General features: G+C 35.1%; 2 protein-coding genes across 2 annotated transcripts in view; one reads left to right on the top strand and one right to left on the bottom strand.

Annotated features, from left to right (window-relative positions):
- Window positions 1–507, bottom strand: part of RIBC2 (RIB43A domain with coiled-coils 2) — a 37,682-nt gene extending 37,175 nt beyond the window's left edge. The window contains exon 1 of the mRNA XM_081310011.1: window positions 386–507. The gene's annotated coding sequence lies outside the window, so the exon portion shown is untranslated. The remainder of the gene's footprint in view (window positions 1–385) is intronic.
- The window catches only part of SMC1B (structural maintenance of chromosomes 1B), a gene marked incomplete at its 3' end in the record, with an annotated part of 70,696 nt that overhangs the window by 23,026 nt on the left and 30,779 nt on the right, over window positions 1–16,891 (top strand). The window contains exons 10-12 of the mRNA XM_081310869.1: window positions 1,639–1,824; window positions 3,635–3,814; window positions 9,455–9,601. Coding sequence (XP_081166995.1) covers window positions 1,639–1,824; window positions 3,635–3,814; window positions 9,455–9,601 — 513 coding nt within the window. The remainder of the gene's footprint in view (window positions 1–1,638; window positions 1,825–3,634; window positions 3,815–9,454; window positions 9,602–16,891) is intronic.

Here is a 16,891-nt window from a genome sequence, read left to right as displayed (position 1 = left end):
CTCCTCATTGAGAGGCCTTTTAAAATCCCTTTCCTCCAAATGAGGTTTGTCTTCCTATCCCAAGGGAGAAGGATACTAATTAAAAACTCAAGAGAGAGCCAGGAGTGATGATACACACCTGTAATCCCAGCAGCTCTGGAGGCTGAGACAGGAGGCTCATGAGTTCAAAGCCAGCCTTTGCGAAAGCAAGGCGTTAAGCAACTCAGTGAGACCCTGTCTCTAAGTAAAATACAAAATAGGGTTGGAGATGAGGCTCAGTGGTTGAGTGGCCCTGAGTTCAATCCTGATACCCTCCCCTCCCTCAAAAACAACAACAAAAAAAAAAAAACATCTGGAGTGTTAGTCTCACAGAAAGCAGAAATAGGTAAGTAAAGTGTGTTCTTACAAAGCATTGGCTGAGAGCGCTCACATGCCCTGCCTTCCAAGCCCTTTGGTGATAGGAAAGTGGGTAGGATGGCAAGTAGGTGTTCCATCACTTACTATCCAGAGGAGATGGCATCTTAGTTCTGTGGGAAAGAAATCTAGAAGTTATCCATCAGTAGTGGAGTGGTCTGAACAGAACTGCCCACATTACACAAAGCAAGGTAGAAAGGATCACCATGGCAGCTATAAGCGTATACTCAAAAGAGGAAAAAAAGTATTTGAAAATATTTAGAAGCCAAAGAGCCCTGTCCATACAGTTATAGAACAAAATCCCCCATAAGTGTTTTGTGGCTGTGGACAACATTCAAATGTAAGCTAAAACAATAAAATGAAAAAAAATCAAGATCAAACATTATTACTAAATACTCCCATTTAGTTAAAAACTAACAGACAAATTAGAAGTAGCAAGGAATACTAGTAAATAGTAGTGGAAAGGAGGAGATTATACAGCTGAAAAATTGACTCAAAAGAAAGACTTGAGAAAAAGGGGAACAAAAGAAAAACAAAGAAGTTTAAACAATGAAAGCAGAGAGAATAAATATGAAAGAGTGATGGTCTCCCAGGAAATCAGTATGCCTCAGGGAGAACCAACAACAGGAGAAAGAGCCCGAAGATATAAAGTTAAATCTTCAGCTACTCTAAGGCCTGCCACTCTAAGGCCAGTACCCTAGTGCTGACAGCTGCTGCAAGAAGTGTCTTTTTTGTGAAAAGCCTTTCCTAACCTTTTGGGCCAACCTGGTCCCTGTTATGTTCCCTCAGAACACTCTATTAGTGTCTAACTCTGTTTTGTACATTCATGTTATTGTTGATTATTTATGTCTTTCTTCCTTAGTAGACTAAACATTTTAGGAGGCTAGAGAATCTTTTGTTCAGTAATGTCTTCCTCAGTCCCTGCACGTTGTAGGTGCCTTGTAGATTCTTGTCTAATAAATAGGGGAATAAACTCATATTATTTAATTATCATACTTCTATAAAATATTTTAATACTTTGGTAAAGCTAGTCCTTCTTCATTACTCTTCTTAAATGAAGTGTGACATGCCTAAATGGGTATTTATTTCATAATGAAAGTTAGGTCCATTTGAATGAGACTCCATTATTACATGTATAATTTTATAAAATTAGTTTTGTCTGTCTCTTTGTTACATTATAAATCAACGATTATATGTTTCTCACTAATGTATTTGTTATTCTCTCCTTTTTTGGAACCTGCTAAGTTTGGAAGATTGCTTGACCTGTGTCATCCTATTCATAAGAAATACCAGCTGGCTGTGACTAAGCTTTTTGGCCGGTACATGGTTGCCATTGTTGTAGTGTCTGAAAAGGTAGCAAGAGATTGTATTCGATTTCTGAAGGAGGAAAGAGCCGAACCCGAGACGTTCCTTGCTCTAGATTATCTTGATGTAAGAAAGTTGTAATGTTTAGTATCAAGTAGTGGTATAATCTCATCTGTTAAAACATATCTTTATTGCTTAAAACTATGGTAGCTATGGGAAAAAAACAATATCTTGGATGCCACTTAGCCAGTATTCAAACAGCTGGTGTTAATTAATGAAGGATAATAGCAAGTGGCTGCTATCTTGACATCCCATCATTTCCCCTGATCTAGTTTTGCCATAAATCCACTTTCATGTTTAATTCCATTGCTCTTAGAGTGCACACTCTGCCTACTAGCCAACAGTGTATTTTGTTCTACAGCAGAATATGGGAGATGGATAAGACATATAGTCTGTTGGTCAAATGCCAGCTCGGCCGGTTGTAAATATTTGATCTAGTATCTCAGCTCTGGCAGAGCAGGCTAAATTTTGAGCCTTGAAGTGTGTATTTAGATGCCTAAGCACATCCAGAATCTAAATTCCTGAGCAGGAACTCTCATATGAGTTATACCCTTTAGTGATTGGTTTCCTTGCCTACTAAGGAAAATGTTCTGTTTGGTCCAGTGCTGAAGACTGAACTGCAGGCCAAGGATACAGTGGTTAAGAGCACATGCCCTTAGGGCTGGGGATGTGGCTAAAGCGGTAACACGCTCACCTGGCATGGGCGGGGTGCTGGGTTTGATTCTCAGCACCACATAAAAATAAAATAAAGATGTTGTGTCCACTGAAAAATAAACAAACAAACAAATAAATAAAAAGAGCACATGCCCTAGAATTGGACTGTCCTGAGTGAATCTCAACCCTACTCCTAAATAGCTCTCACTGACTTATTTCCATGTTTCTGAGTTTCGGTTTTTTCATCTGTGGAATAAAGTAATAAGTCCTTACCTTATTGGAGGATTTCAAGGAGTCATTATGTGCAAACTGCCTGGCACAGCCCCTACACAAAGCCGGGACAGCAAACACTAGCTGATGGTACTCATGACCAGACCTGCCTTTTCTGCTACCACACTTTTTTCTATTCTGCTAACTAAAACTACTTATCCTAATTCATCTGCCTTTTAAAAATCCTGTCTTATTTATTCCTCACTTAAAATTTTTTCAAAGCCAACTGATTTTTTAAAAGTCTGATATAGAGATATACCAGATATAAAGGGAATACTTCTATCCTCTCATTGCCCGATTCTTTTATAGTACTACTTTAGATTTGCTTTTCCATGCACTCAGTTTGTTTAAATATATATTCCCAACCTATATTTATATATGTGCAAATACATGCATTTCCAAACTATGTGTGTGTATACATACATAAAACAAAAAGGTGTTTGTATGTAGGGTTTTGCTTTGTTCTATTTACAAAAGCAAGGATTCTAGTAATACATTGCAGATACTCAGAGGCCAAGCCTGAAAGTCATGTCTAAGAAGGTCTGAAGGATTTCCTGATCATCCAAGTCTAAAGAGTTTTTTAAGACCGATAGTGTTTGCTACTTTTTTGAAAAATATCTAAATGAATCTTGTTTTCCACTAGATTTTATAATTTAGACAGCAATGAAACATTTGTATGCATTGTTATATCCCAACTAGTTAGCGACAAGGGTTGAATATATAAGTTATATACAACTTCTGGCTTTTGGTGAAGTTATTGTATTTTTAAAAGATACTGGATAAGACAATGTGGGATATAATTTATTATATCCTTATCAAACTTTTATCACAACTGCATACTGTTAACATTTTGCTGTAATGCTTCTGTATGTATTGTAAGAAAGAACATAAATAAGCATTTGGCTTTCATTTTACTGTAACTAGTATATAAAGTATTTTTTAAACCTTTCAGATCAAGCCAATCAATGAAAGACTAAGAGAAATCAAAGGCTGTAAAATGATGATTGATGTCATAAAAACTCAGTTTCCTCAGCTGAAGAAGGTGATTCAGTTTGTGTGTGGAAATGGCCTTGTGTGCGAGACTGTGGAAGAAGCAAGACATGTTGCGTTCGGTGGACCTGAAAGGCGAAAAGTAAGAGACTTGGTCCCACTTAGATAAGTCACAGCAGTATTCACAGGCTGCATTCCACACAGATCTTTATATATGCTTTCATATGTTCTGTTTTATAAGCAAAACCAGCAGGGAACCTAAGATGGTCATGGTATCAGTTTTTATAATGTTCATTTGAGTTTTTAAAATATTGTAGCCAAGTGTGGTGGCATATATCTATAAATCCAAGCTACTCTGGAGGCTAAGGCAGGAGGCTTACAAATTTGAGGCCAGCCTGGGGAAGTTAGTGAGGCCTTGTCTTAAAGAACTGGAAATGCAGCTCAGTGGTAAAGTGCTTGCCTAGCAAGTGCGAGGTGCAAGGTTCAATCCCTAGTACCACAGAAAAATAAAAAGAAATGAAAAATTTTAACTTCTGCTGTATTTCAACATCATAAACTATGTTTTAGAAATTAGATTTTAAATCCTGTTTTATTTATTCCTCATTTAAAATTTTTTCAAAGCAAACCGATTTTTTAAAAGTCTGATATAGAGATATACCAGATATAAAGGGAGTTTTATAAATTATATATATATATATGGCAGTTTTTTAAATTTTATATAAAATAATATATAATATAACATGGTATACTAATCTGCTGAACCCCAGATTTTCCTTGAATTTTCGTGTAGTACATGTGTTTTTGAAAGTAGGAAAGATTTTGGTGTTTACATTCTGGCTTAATTCTTACATAACTTAAGAGGGGATCCTAACTCTTGTTTTATACATTCAAGTTTTGACACAATTGAATTTATAATAAAAAGTACAAGTGAAATGAGATTACTGGCTTTCAAGGGAATAATTTTGGTTTTAAAAATAAATATTGTTTTACTTTCATCTGAATAGTTTGTGTTGCATTGAGCAATGTCAAATTCCTCAAATGATGTGGCATATTTTTTTAAGCTACATTTGTAATGAAGTATAACATAGCGCTTAAGGGTATAGCTGTAAAAAGACCAGTGTGACTTTAGGCAAGTTTCTAGACCCCTCATTTTAAATTGGGAAAATGATAGTATGTATTTTGTGGGAATAATAAGGATTAACTTAAGTAATATAAGGCTTAATGCTATAATAGTATCTGGCAAATCTCAAAAACGGTGATGGTTTTATTTACTAGTCAATAACATATTTATCTAGAATGTCCAGAATCACAAATAAAGCAAACTATTCTTATGAGATGTAAAGGATTTCCAGTATTATATTTATTCATTTATCTAACATGATAAAGCTTTCATACTTTTTTTTTTTTTTTTTTTTTTTGGTACAGGGGATTGAACTCAGGGGCACTTGACCACTGAGCCATATCCACATCACCAGTCCTTTTTTTGTATTTTATTTACAAACAGGGTCTCACTGAGTTGCTTAGTGCCTTTTGCTGAGGCTGGCTTTGAACTTGGCAATCCTCCTGCATCAGCCTCCCAAGCAGCTAGTATTAGAGGTGTGCGCCACCGCCCCTGACTCCTTTCATACATACTTCTGTCAATAATAATGTTAATGTCTTTTAGTAAACACTGTCATTGATTTCTACATATTAAACAGAAGTAATAAGTGAGCTTTTAAAGTATCTTGCTTATTTTGCTATCAAGTTAACTACTAAAATTGATTTGTATATTTATAAAATTGATTTTTGAAAAATTTTATGGATAGTTTAATCCCATGAAGATAACTATTTATTCCTTCATTTAACAGATTTTTATGACTTCTCTCTTGTTTGTAATAACATGCTTTATCTTATATCATTAGGTTGTATCTTCTTATGTATTTCAAAATTTTAAGGAGTCTTATACATCTTATTTGTATTATAACTATATTCCACGAACTTTTAAAGAATTTTTCTGTTTTAGGTTGGGTAAGACATATGAATAGATGTCACATTTTCACAGAAATCATCCAGTGTTTGTAATTTGTGTTTCTGATTTTCCATAGACTTGATATCAATATTTTAGAATTTTCTTTGTTTAAACATTGCAAGAGGGACTGGGTTGAGCTTGCCTAGCATGTGTGAGGCCCTGGGTTTAATCCTCAGACCACACATAAATAAACAGTAAAAAATCAATGGGCTACTAAAACAATATTTTAAAAAAACATTGCAAGAGACATCACAAAATATTTTAATGTGTTTATAAATTATTTATATTTATATATATATAAATGACATACTCCATGATACAAACTGTGCAATTCTACTAGCTCTAGTTTGGGTATCATTTTTTATAATTCAGTATTTAAATATTTTAAAAACTTATATGTTAGAGTTTTAAAATCTGAATCTCTTTATATACATGTAATTTTCCATCTATTCCATGGATTTCATCATTCATTCCAGAGATAACTGTAATTTGCTTCATTCATCTATATATCAGTTGGTTGTTACTCTAAAACATATATAGAATGTATATAGAAAAATATGCTCTACTCTTTTTAATATAGTATGGCAAAAACCGACTCCCAAGAATGTTATAAAGTTTAGTACCATAATTTGTGAAAAGATAGCTTTTTCAAAAGTTACACAAGACTGAGGGTCTTGCCCTGAGTTCAATACCCAGCACCAAACACATGCAGACACACATTAAACAAGAATGAATAAAAGCATAGGGTGCTACTTTACTGGATACCATCTGGAGTAAAATATAGTTGAATATAAACCTCTTACCTTGTATCAGAATAAATTCCAGGTGGATTAGGATTGTAGGAAAAAAGTGAAACCATTTGGGAGTAGTGGCACACACCTATAATTCCTGCTACTCAGGAGGATGAGGCAAGAGGATCACAAGTTTTAGGACAACCTGGGCACCTTAGCAAGGCCCTATCTCAAAAATAAAAAATTAAGGGCTGTGGATGTAGCTCAGTGGTAAAGCACCCATGGTTCAATCCCTAGTATGTATGTATGTATGTATGTATGTATGTATAAATAAATAAAAAAATAAATAAACAAACAAGCGTGCATGGAAAAAGGCAAAAAAAGCTTTTTCATTATGAAAAAAGCTATAAGAGATAGACATTGATATTTAACAAAAAATTTCTGAGGCTGGGGTTGTGGCTCAGTGGTAGTGTGCTTGCCTAGCATGTGTGAGGCACTGGGTTTGATCCTCAGCACTACATAAAAAAAATAATTAAAAAGAATTTCTGCATGGAAAACCTATTGTAAGCAGGGCTTCGGATATAACTGATATAGCACTTGCCTGACATATGTGAGGCCCTGGGTTCCATCCTCAGCACTCATGCCCTGCCCCCCAATATTGGGATTATAGGCATATTGCATAGTATCTGGCTTCTATTTTAATTGTATGCATACAATTATCTTATTGTAAATTTATATTACAATTTTTGTATAATCTATGAGATGACAATACAGAAAATAGTGCACATTATAAGTAAGTAAAATATTAGGCCATAAGTACTGTAAAATCAGCATGTCTAAAACTAAGTTTGTGTTCTTTTTCTAAATCTTGATCTCTCCTATATTCTTCAACTCAGTTCTTGGTACCTCTATTCCAGTCAAATGAAAGTCTGCTGTTTCCCCAAGAATTCTCTGAATTCCTGGCTTCTCTGTTAATGTGTCCTATTTCTCTCAATCTCTCCCCCTCTTCTTTACTGAGGTACTATTGGCTGAAGGTACACCATCACCTCTGGCTTTGCTTAGGCCAGTCCATTTCCACATAGATCTACCCCAGAATGGTAGGTCTAAGCTGTGTTTCTTTCTACCCCTCTACAAGTTCCATTTATCAGTGGGATTCCATCCACATTCTTCCCTTGGTAGCTTACAGAGAGCCCCATGTTGGCTTATTAGCTTCATCTCTTCGTTTATTCCTTAACTCTCCTGGAATTTCCAAACTGTCTCAAGTTTCTTCTTTCCTCATCTCATTGCTGTGACACATGCACACTCATGTGCGATGTCTTTTAGTCATCTGTGCTCCAGTACCAGCATGCCACGAGTGAGCGCCCTTTCCCTCTGTCCCTCCACCTCTCCATCGGAGACTAAAACTTGATATCCCTCTCTCTTCTTCCCAGCAGATCCTTGACCTCATTGAGGAACAGTCCAGGAGTGGCCATTGGATGTCAGGGGCAATCATTGGAGGGCCTGCCAAGAAAGTTTTGTAATAATTTTCCCATCTTTATTGAGACACAGCCACCATAGCCTGGCTCTAAGAGTCATCTTGGACCACACAGTGCCTGTGTTATATTATTCTATCACAGACACACATGGTAAATGTGTCTATCACAGACATAAAGTCAAACTTTGTTAAGAAACACTCAAAAGCTGAGAAGTGTTCCACAAAGAGCTGTGCTTTGGCCAGATAAAAGTAGCACAAGCTTAAAATATTCTAGGAGAGAGCCTGTTTCATATTTCTTTATGTTTTTATGATGAAGTGAGAGGAGTAAACCAGGTATGTTAACCATTAGTTTCCTGGTCAGGGAAATTGCTGATCAGACCAGAACTTGGCAGCAGGAGCTCAGCTTCCATGCCACTGCTGCTGGTGTCAGGTGGAGACCTAGGGGCTCATCTAAAGAGTTCCTGCAACTCCTATGAGCAGTTCATTGTCAAACTAACATCTGAGAGGAAAGGGACCCCCAGGTCCCTCCAGAACACGGTGAGCTTATGTCCCTGAGGAGGAACCCAGGTGCTGGGTGGCACAGAAGTACTGTAAAAGCAGTCTGCCTTGTTAACTAGGGACTCCCAGGTGCTTTCTTCCAGGATTCCATTTTGTGAATAGGAACGAACAGTTTTCGGTCAAATGTAACATTTAGTGCACCCAGCAAGTGCAGAAGCTTCGCTGCCTCAGGGAGACTTCTGTGGACAGGAACCCTCCACTTTTATGCTTCCAGATTTCTGAATCTATTTCTAGTATCTTCTCGTTGTTTTCTCTTGAGATATTGGGTTCACTTTCCTTTTCCCTGCTGGCATGATTCCCTGTGGCCACCATCCCATTCACTGGCTCCTGTCCCTGAGACAGGCAGAGAAGTCTCTAGTGAGGGAACATGAGTGAGATTCTTATCTGTTTCTCTCCCCCTTTTTTGTTAGCTCACATTACTTTTAGTCTCTCACAGATGGTTTCCTACTCTGATTAATGAATCAGGAACATTTGCAAAACATTGAGAATTAATTTCATTTATTTCATAAGGTGTATGTTTCCTCAGAGGACTATAAACTCCAGGCTCTCTTATACCTTGGCTCCATTTACATTTCATATTTGATCTTGAGTTATGTGTCTATTTTGGAAAATAATATTTTGGATATCTGAAGTTATTAAAACCATTTTCATGATATGTCAGACATATATGTCTAATTCTTCAAAACACAGAATTGTGTAATGCAAACTATTAAATATAAATGTTCTTAGTTTTTGCTTTTTTCAATATTGAATGTTTGGAAGTAATATACAACTTATTTTGAACCTTTATATTTGCTGCTAGTTTGTTGCTGAGAATTGCTTTGTGCCATAGTAAGGTAAGTTTTGTATTTGTGGTTTATTTATTTGTGTCCTGCATAAAGAGTATATTTTGTTAGTAAAGTTCAGAATTGTTTTCATCTACAAATTCTTAGCTACAAATATTGCCACATTATTCCTTATTTTTACCTTCTATATACATTCCTCTAGGGTAAAATATTTTTGATTTTACAGACAGTAGCTCTTGATGGAACACTATTTTTAAAATCTGGGGTGATCTCTGGAGGATCAAGTGACTTAAAATACAAGGCTAGATGCTGGGATGAGAAAGAGTTAAAGAATCTACGAGACAGAAGAAGCCAGTTGGTCCAAGAACTAAAGGTAAATCCAAGTCCTATACTTATAAAATATTAAGGAGAACAATTGTATTTTAAGACTAAGTGGATTTTCAAAAATAAAAATAAGTTCTGTTAACTGCTTATTTCCTATGCACATTTTTATATTAGGTTGTTATTTTGTTACCTAGTTTAATGTTATTTGTATAACAAGTAACTTAATCCTTAATTATATACATTCTAAAATTGGGTATAATTTATGTACAATAATGCTCGATAGTTTTAAGCATTCCTTTCAGTACATTTCCACAAATGTGTGTAGTCCGCCAAACTCCTTTACAGCCAGTCCCCTTCCCTAGACTCCTTAGACTTGGCAGTATCTTTCCTGTCATTGCAGTCTTTCTCTTCTAGACTTTCATGTAAAAAGCATCATGCAGAAAGTAGTCCTTTATATCCTATTTTCTTCTTTAACCTTTTTGAGATTTGGGTTATATACTTTATTTTATTTATTCCTTTTATCTATTTTATTTATTCCTTTTGCCATTTGACATTTGACTTTGTTTAGGTCCTCACTAAATTGCTGAGGCTGGCTTTGAACTTGCAATCCTCCTCCCTCAGCCTCCTGAGCCACTGAGATTACAGGTGTGCACCATATAGGTGTGCCTGTCTGTTTTTAATTTTCAGCCAAATTTATAAATCTCTTATAACTTCTGGGTATTAGAACGTTTCATGCTTAGAAAGACCTCTTTCTAAAGAGAAGATCACAAAAAGATTGAACAATACTTTCTTCTAATTCTGTCTTGGTATTTTGTAGAAGTCTCATTCATTAAATATTGTAATCCCCCATTTATTTGATAACAGATACTAAATCAATAGAATGCTTTCAGAATATTCATTTTTCCTAATATTCTTATTTTGTTTACAAATTATTAGTTTTTGATTCAAGGAGATGTTGTGTCAAGGTTACTTGACTAATTTTAATCTTTTTTTCCAAGCATATGACCACATTTGATGTTTAAGTTGTAGATATGCTCCACTTTTAAAGACTTCAAATTCAGACATTGGGCACAGAGAAAGTTCTAGGAAGATGGCAACTTGAAATTAATCTTGCCATACTAAGTTCCCTCTGTGTGTCTTACCTTAACTAGGTGGGAGCTAGGTAGAAATAATGTCTTGAGTTCTTCTGTGATCTGTTCTACAATGGAATATTGTTCAGCCTTTAAAAGGAAGGAAATTCTGGTGCATGCTACAATATCCTTGAGGATATTTAGTGAATTAATCTAGGCACCACATGAATTTTAGGATTTTTTTCTTGTTCTGTAAGGAATTTCATTGGTATTTTGATGAGGATTATGTGAACTCTGTAGATCACTTTTGGTAATATGACTTTAAATAGCATTAATTCTCCTAATCTGTGAACATGGGGTGTCTTTCTATCTTCTAGTGTTTTCTTTAGTTTCTCGCTTGAGTGTTTTTAATTTTTTTTTATTTATTCTTTTTAGATATCAATGACAGTAGAGAGTATTTTGACATATTATACATACATGCAGTATGATTTATTTGGATTAGGATCCTATTCTTGTGATTGTACATGATGTGGAGTGACCCTGTCGGGTATTTGTATACAAGGATAGGAAGATTATGTCCAATTAATTCTACTGTCTTTCCTATTCTCCTCCCCACTCCCTTCCCTTCATTCTCCTTTGTCTAATTCAGTGGACTTCTATTCTTCCCCTCCCTACCCTCCCTTGTTTTGGGTTGGCATCACATATTAGAGAGAACATTTGGCCTTTGGTTTTTTTTGGGACTGGCTTATATCACTTATCGTGATATTCTACCAGCAAATGCCATACTTTCATTTCTTATTTATGACTGAGTAATATTTCATTGTGTATATATACCACATTTTCTTTATCTATTTATCTGTTGAAGGTGGTACCTAGGGTGGTTCGGGAATTGAGCTGCTATAAATTTTGATGTGGCTGTGTTAACTATAGTATGCTGATTTTAAGTCCTTTGGGTATAAATCAAGGAGTGGGATAACCAGGTCAAATGGTGGTTCCATTCCAAGTTTTCTGAGGAGTCTCCATAATGCTTTCCATAGTGGTTGCAACAGTTTGCAGGCCCACCAGCAATGTGTGAGTGAACCTTTTCCCCCACATCCTTGCAACATTTATTGTTACTTGTATTTTTTTGTGGGCGGGCAGGGGTGGGGTGGTAACCAGAGATTGAACTCAGTGCACTCAGCCACTGAACCACATCTCCAGCCCTATTTTGTGTTTTATTTAGAGACAGGGTCTCACTGAGTTGCTTAGTGCCTTGTTTTTGCTGAGGCTGGCTTTGAACTCACGATCCTCCTACCACAGCATTCTAAGTAGCTGGGATTACAGGCATGCACCACCACACCCAACTTATCATTTGTATTCTTGATAATTGCCATTCTGATTGGAGTAAGATGGAATCTCAGTATAGTTTTAATTTGCATTTCTCTAATTGCTAGAGATGTTGAACATTTTTTTCATATTTTTTTTTTTACCATTTCATATTCTGTGAGTTGTCTGTTTAGTTCCTTTGCCCATTTATTGATTGGGTTATTTGGTTTTTTTGGTGTTGAGTTTTTTGAGTTCTTTGTATATCCTGGAGATTAATATTCTATCTGAGGCCCAGATTTTCTCCCATCCTATAGGCTCTCTATTACCATTCTTGATTGTTTCCTTTGCTGTGAAAAGGTTTTTTAATTTGTTATCATCCCATGTATTGATTTATGATTTTACTTCTTGCAATTGAGGAGTCTTGTTGAGTGAGTTGATTCCTAAGCTGATATGATGGAGAGTTGGGCCTACTTTTTCTGCTGGTAGGTGCAGGGTCTCTGATCTAATGCCTAGGTCCTTGATTCATTTAGAGTTTTGTGCAGAGTAGAGAGGGGGATTCAGTTTAATCCTACTACATATGGATTTCCAGTTTTTCCAGCACCATTTTTCAAGAGGCTATCTTTTATGGCACCTTTGTCTAGGACTAGATAACTGTATTTATGTGAGTATGTCACTGTGTCTTCTATTCTGTTCCATTGGTCTTCATGTCTATTTTTGTGCCATTACCATGCTATTTTTGTTACTATAGCTGTGTAGTATAATTTAAGTTCTGGAATTGTGAAACCTCCTGTGTTACTTTTCTCACTAAGGATTGCTTTGACTATTCTGGGACTCTTATTATTTTTTCCAAATGAATTTTATGGCAGTTTTTTCTATTTCTATGAAGAACATAATTGGAGTTTTAATAGGAACTACATTAAATCTGTGTAACACTTTTGGTAGTATGACCATTTGAACTATATTAATTCTGCCTATCCAAGAACATGGGAGATCTTTCCATTTTCTGAGGTCTTCAATTTCTTTCTTTAGTGTTCTGTAGTTTTCCTTGTAGAAGTCTTTGACCTCTTTTGTTAGATTAATTCCCAATTTTTTTTAAGGCTATTGTGAATGGGATAGTTTTCTTGATTTCTCTTTCAGCTGATTCATCATTGGTGTATAGGAATGCAATTGATTTATGGGTGTTAATTTTATACCCTGATGCTTTGCAGAATTTATTTATGAGTTCTAGAAGCTTTCTAGTGGAGTTTTTGGGGTCTTCTAAATATGGAATCATGTCTTAGCAAATAGGGATAGTTTAGGCTCTTTTCTTATTTGTATCCCTTTAAAATCTTTCTTTTGTCTCATTGCTCTGGCTAGGGTTTCAAGGACTATGTGGAATAGGAGTGGTGAAAGGGTGGCCCTGTCTTGTTCCAGTTTTTGGAGGGAATTCTTTCAATTTTTCTCTATTTAGAATGATGTTGGCCTCATGTTTAGATTGTCTTTAAAATGTGGAGGTAGGTTCCTATTATCTCTAGTTTTTTAGTGTTTTGAGCATGAATGGATGCTGAATTTTGTCAAATGCTTTTTTTTTTTTTTGCATCTATTGAGATAATCATGTGATGTGATGAAGTATGTTTATTGATTTCTGTATGTTTAACCAACCTGCATCCCTGGAATGAACTCCACTTGACCATGGTACACTATTTTTTAATATGTTTTTATATGCTATTTGCCAGTATTTTATTGAGAATTTTTACATGTATGTTCATTAGGGATATTGGTCTGAAGTTTTCTTTCCTTGATATGTCTTTGTCTGGTTTTGGTATCAGGATGATACTAGCTTCATAGAATGAGTTTGGAAGGATTCCCTCCTTTTCTATTTCATGGGATAATTAAGGAGCATTAGGTGTAAATTCTTCTTCAAAGGTCTGGTAGAATTCAGCTGAGAATCCTTTTGATCCTGGGCTTCTCTTTATTGGAAGGCTTTTGATGGGATCTTCGGTTTCATTGCTTAAAAATGGTCTGTTTAAATTTTCTATGTTCTCTTAATTGAATTTTGATAGGTCATATGTCTCTAGAAATTTGTCGATGTCTTTGTGATTTTTCTATTTTATTGGAATATAGATTTTCAAAGTAGTTTCAGTGTATCTCTATATTTCAGTGTCATCCATGATGGTATTTCCTTTAAATCACGAATTTTAGTGATTTGAATTTTTTCTTTTTCTTCATTAGCTTGGCTAAGAGTTTATAAAATTTTATTTATTTTTTCAAAGAACCAACATTTTGTTTTGGTGATTTAAAAAAAATTTTTTTTGTTTCAATTTCATGAATTTCAGCTCTGATTTTAATTATTTCCTGTCTTCTGCTGCTTTGGGTGTTTATTTCTTCTTCTTTTTCTAGGGCTTTGAAATGTAAAGTTAGGTTATTTATTTGGTAATATTCTATTCTTTCAATGAATGAGCTCAATGCAATGAACTTTCCTCTTAGAACTGCCTTATAGTGTCTCAGAAATTTTGATATGTTGTGTCATTTTTCTCATTTACCTCTAAATATTTTTTTTATTTCACCCCTGAATTCTTTAGCTATTCAAAGTATTATCTCTATTTGTATTAGCCAAAGAGTTGATTTGTGACCTAAGATATGGTCTGTTTTAGAGAAGGATCCATATGCTCCTGAGAAAAAAGTGTATTCAGTCATCAATTGATGAAATATTCTATATGTCTGTTAAGTTCAAATCATTAATTGTATATTTTAGTTCTATAGCTTCTTTATTTAGTTTTTGTTTTGAAAATCTATCAATTGGTGAAAGAGGCATGTTGAAGTCACCCAGTATTATTGTGTTGTGATCTATTTGATTCTTGAGATTGTGAAGGGTTTGTTTCATGTATGTAGATGTTCCATTGTTTGGGGCATAAATATTTAAGATTTTTATGTCTTGTTGATATATAGTTCCACTAAGCAGTATGAAATGGCCTCTTAAGTGTTTTATAATTTTTCATTGTACAGGTCTTTTACTTCCTTGGTTAGGTTTATTCCTAGGTTGTTGTTTGTTATTTTGTTTTTGTTTTTTTGTTTTGATTCTAGGGATTGAACCTAGGGGTATCTACCACTGCATTTCCAGCCCTTTTTATTTTTTATTATGAGACAGGATCTTGCTAAGCTACCCAGGCTGTCCTTGAACTTGCAATTCTGCCTCAGCCTCCTGAGTACCTGAATTATAGATGTGTACCACCATGCCAGGCGGTTGTTGTTATTTTGCTTTGCTTCTTTAGGCTATTGTGAATGGAACTGTTTTCCTCGTTTCTTTCTCAGTTCATTGTTGGTGGTATAGGAAGCTACTGATATTTGTATGTTTGCTTTGAATTCTGCTACTCTGCTGAATTTGTTTGAGTCCTGAGAGACTTTTGGCAGACTCTTTAGGGTTTTCTAGGTATAGAATTATGTCCTTTGCAAATAGGAAAAGTTTGATTTCCTTCTTTCCTACTCATAACATTATTTTTTTTCTCTTGCTCTATAGCTCTGTCTCAAGTTTTCAGTACTTTATTGATTGAAAGTGGTAAGAGTGGACACACTTGTCTTGTTCCTGATTGAGAATAAATTCTTTCAGCTTTCCCCCATTCAGTATGACGTTGTGTCTAACCCTTATTCTGATGAGGTATGATCCTTCTGTAGTTTATTCAGAGTTTTTATCATGAAGGAATGTTATTTTTTCAGAGGCTTTTCTGCAGATGTAGAAATCATGTGATTTTTATCTTTGATTCTGTTTATGTGGTGTATTAAAATTTTGATTTGTATATGTTGAACCAACCTTTCAAGTATTTTATGGAGTATTTTTATTCCTGTTCCTCAAGGATATTGGCCTATAGTTTCCTGTTGTTGTTTGTCCTTATCAGGTGTTTATAGTAGGATAGTGCTGGCTTCATAAAATTAGTTCAGAGGAGTTCTTTCCCTTTCTATTTTATGGAATAGTTTGAGAAGCATGAGAATTAGTTATTCTTTAAAAGTTGATATAAAATTCATCAGTAACTATATGGTCCTGGTTTCTATTTGTTGGGAGACTTTTTTTGCTTAGGGTTTTTCTTTTGTTTGGGGATTGAACCCAGGAGCACTCTACCACTGACCTACATCTCCAGTCCTTTTTATATTTTATTTTGAGACAGGGTCTTGGTAAGTTGCTGAAGATGGCCTTGATCTTGGCATCCTGCTGCCTCAGCCTTCCATGTTGTTGGGATTACAAGTGTAAACCACACACTGGTGATTGGGAGAGTTTTTATTTCTGCTTCAGTCTCATTGCTTGTTATTGATCTATTTAGTTTTTTTTTTTTTTCAGCTCTCTTGGTTCAATTTTGGTAGGTCATTTGTGTCTGTAAATTTGTCCATTTCTTGTAGATTTTCCAATTTGTTGACATAATTTTTCAAAATATTTCCTAATGATGCTTTGGATTTCAATGGTATCTGTTGTAATATCCCCTTATTTGTATTTATATGTCTTTTCTCTCTTTTAGTTTAGCTAAGGATTTGACAATTTTGTTTATCTTTTCAAAGAATCTAGTCTTTGTTCCATTGATTCTTTTTTATATATTTTTAGTTGTTGAGGACCCTTATTTATTCATTTATTCATATGCAGTGTTGAGAATTGAACCCAGTGCCTTACACACATGTGAGGCAAGCACTCTACCACTGAGCCACAACCCCAGTCTTCAACTGATTCTTTATATTGTTCTTTATTCTCTATTTCAATTATTTCTGCTCTGATTTTTAGTATTTCTTTTCTTCTACTGATTTTGGGTGGGTTTGTTCTTTTTCTGAGGCCTTGAGATTCATCATTAGGTTATGTATTTGATATCTCTGGTTTTCTAATGTAGGCATTTATGGTGTAAACTTTCCTCTTAGGTTCTACTTTAGGCTGTCAAGTGTGTGTGTGTGTGTGTGTGTGTGTGTGTGTGTATGTGTGTGTATATTTTTTTTACAAATCTTAATAAATA

This window comes from Spermophilus citellus, assembly GCF_964194105.1.
Source record: "Spermophilus citellus genome assembly, chromosome: 10".
Classification (NCBI taxonomy): domain Eukaryota; kingdom Metazoa; phylum Chordata; class Mammalia; order Rodentia; family Sciuridae; genus Spermophilus; species Spermophilus citellus.
The sequence above is the reverse complement of the archived record's forward strand: the minus strand, read 5'-3'. Positions and strand labels throughout refer to the sequence as shown.